This window comes from Perca flavescens, chromosome 17, assembly GCF_004354835.1.
Source record: "Perca flavescens isolate YP-PL-M2 chromosome 17, PFLA_1.0, whole genome shotgun sequence".
In the NCBI taxonomy this organism is placed as follows: domain Eukaryota; kingdom Metazoa; phylum Chordata; class Actinopteri; order Perciformes; family Percidae; genus Perca; species Perca flavescens.
The window spans coordinates 1,991,915-1,994,499 of record NC_041347.1 but is presented as its reverse complement, the minus strand read 5'-3'; the positions used below and the strand labels follow the sequence as shown (position 1 = coordinate 1,994,499).

At 45.9% G+C, this 2,585-nt stretch overlaps 1 protein-coding gene across 1 annotated transcript; it reads right to left on the bottom strand.

The window, feature by feature from the left end:
• Positions 1 to 467: 467 nt before the first annotated feature.
• Positions 468 to 1,513, bottom strand: LOC114572480 (homeobox protein vent1-like). The gene is made up of 3 exons (XM_028604140.1): positions 1,234 to 1,513; positions 889 to 1,103; positions 468 to 731 (listed from the first exon to the last, which is right to left on the bottom strand). The coding sequence occupies exons 1-3, from the start codon at positions 1,511 to 1,513 to the stop codon at positions 468 to 470; spliced, it is 759 nt and encodes a 252-aa protein (XP_028459941.1).
• Positions 1,514 to 2,585: the final 1,072 nt, after the last annotated feature.

The following is a 2,585-nucleotide window of genomic DNA, read 5'->3' as shown; positions in this document are numbered from 1 at the left end:
AAGCTCTGCTCCCCCAAGGATATATTTTGATTTTCTGCCTTTTGATACACTTTAATGCACCAATTTACAATGGAAATATCTTTATTCAGCCTATGCGAAGGAAAACACAGATGGCAATTCAAAATATATCAAAAATATAATGGAAAGTATGTTGTTATGTGCCATTGCACATTTTTAGGTGGGTATATGGAAATCCTGGAGCTTTCTTAGTGTACTGGGTATACCTGCGTATCACGTAGACTACACCACTGATGCAAGGCAAAGCAAAGCAAAGAAAAGGCAGAGCCCAGTGCTGCAGTATAGAAGATAAACTTTATTCAATTATAAATAGACATTTCTTTCTGAATTAAATACAACTTTCTATATAAAATATAATACAAAATCACACATCAAATAAAAGCACTCTGGATTGCACTTGTTTGGACTCTTAAGTGTTTCAGTGGGAAAAGTCTCTGGTTGACAGTTCTTCAGTAGAAGTGTGGGCTGCGGATCATGACATGAGGATGGTGGTGAGGGGGCATCTGTTGCTGCTGCTGCATCACCAGCTGCGGGACTACTTGCAGCGGGTAAAAGGCCCTGCCGGTGGCGGGGTAGTGGAGTCGCTGTCCGGCCACGCGGTGATACTGCACCGGGGGCAGATGCTGGAACATCAGCGGTTGGATGGGGGGAGCAAGGTAGTCCTGCACCTCCCGTTTCAACTTCATCCTCCTGTTCTGGAACCAGGTCCTCACCTGAAAGAAAGCACGAAACAAAGTTAGTATCCAGCCAGAGCAATGCAGACACAGGGAATCCGTCACTGTTGTTGTTCAACTGAGATCAAATGGGATCTTTATTCACCATTTGGAACAGATTTTGATTTTGTTTTGCATTCTCAGAGTCTCTTCTTACCTGAGTTTCTGTGAGCGTCAGTTTCTGCGCTGCCTTCACTCTCTCTCCAGCATCCAGGTATTTGTGCTTGGTGAAGATCTTTTCCAGCTTGCCGATCTGCTCGGGGGTAAACTTGGTGCGCACACGCCGCTGCGCTCCGTCCTTCTCCACGTCGCTCCCCTCAGAGGAAGCCGCCTCGCTCTCGTACCCGGAGGAATAGCCGCTGATTTCTGAAACTGAAAGTGCAGGGAAAACTCTGGTTACAAACGCTGCTTGTGCGTAAAGACTGAATTGTCGGTTTAAAGTTAGAGGACTTGTTTGCATGCCGCCTACTACTACTTCTACTTCTACTGCTGTACTACTTACTTGGCGAGGCGCAGCGTGTCGGATGGAAAGGGGAGCACATGAGGCTGGAGTCCTGCCCGCTCTCTCTCTCCGCTGGCTCCATGTGTTCGTCGGGCTTGGATGCTTTGGGTTTGGGCTGCAGGTAACCTTTGCCAAAAGCCGGCGGGCGCGGCTGCACCATGCAGGGAATGTGAGGTCTGCAGGTCGGCGCAGTATCCACGCCAGCTCCTTGTTCGTCTTTGGTCAGCGCGGTGTGCTGATGGCTCTGGGCCAGCCAGTCCACAGAAAAGTATTTCACCATGTTCGCAGTGCTGCTAGGTGACCTGTAAATCCAGCAGATGTCAGAGGGAGTGTGTGGTAGCAGCCTCTGGCCAGGGTCGGCTTTTATAGCGCCCTGGCCTTTGGTTTTTTTCTCATTTGCATATGTAGAGGCCCTTGTTAACGCCTGATCGATCCCGATGATTAGGGGTTAATGGCTCGTTATTGAAGTCTTTACATATCCTGTGAGTGTGTGAAGACCTGGCGCCGCCGAGTCTGTGAGAACCCTCCTGAGCTCATACATTTGTCCGCCCCGACTGACTGAAACCACTGGGGGCTCCGCAGAAACAGAAACAGCTGCATCTCCTGCAGAGGTGGAGACCACTTTCATGTTGCTGCTGCCTGCATACAGTAGCACCGGGGGAAAGGTGTCAAAATAACCAGTCTTCTTAGGCCGGGCTCAGTTAGGACTCTGACTTAAGACAATAAAACTTAATTTGTCTGTGACTGATCTAATGTCTATCTTAATTACCTTAGGAGTGATCAAATAGGCCTATTTAGTTGGATGAAAAGCATCTAGATATTCGGTGGAAAGTAACTTTGCTTAAGTGCAGCTCTACTTTAGTGTTTGCATTTTATTTTATTTTACTTTACTTCAAGAGCTAATTCTGTGCTCTTATTAATAAATACGACGTTACACTTAAATATGATCCGGTTTATGAAATATAGCTTTGTTACAGACTAATCTATCCAAATCCACCTCGAACAACTGCAACAAGCAGCCTATTGCTTACATATTAATGCAGTGGTTCACAAACTTTTTCATGTCAAGGACAAAAAATTAGACCCCCATTTTATAATATTTCAACCAGGGTCCCTGATGGGATTTTTTTTTTTGCTTTTAGATGTTTAATTACATAAAATGTATGAAACCCATGACCAACATAGTCATGCATTCCCCTTTTAGCTGGGGAACCCCAGGAATCCCCTTAAGGATCCCTTGGGGTCCCAGGACCCCACTTCAAAAACCACTGTATTAATGCATCAGCAATATGAATTATAACAATAGCATAGGCTATTCTGCACGGTGATTACTTTCAGTTTTGTTGTTGTTG

Bases quoted from the DNA above. Each gene is read 5' to 3' on its own strand.
- LOC114572480 (XM_028604140.1), bottom strand. From the start codon at position 1,513: ATGGTGAAATACTTTTCTGTGGACTGGCTGGCCCAGAGCCATCAGCAC. The intron at 1,104-1,233 runs GTAAGTAGTACA...CTGCACTTTCAG, and splicing joins GACACGCTGCGCCTCGCCAA to TTTCAGAAATCAGCGGCTAT. The intron at 732-888 runs GTAAGAAGAGAC...GCTTTCTTTCAG, and splicing joins TGACGCTCACAGAAACTCAG to GTGAGGACCTGGTTCCAGAA.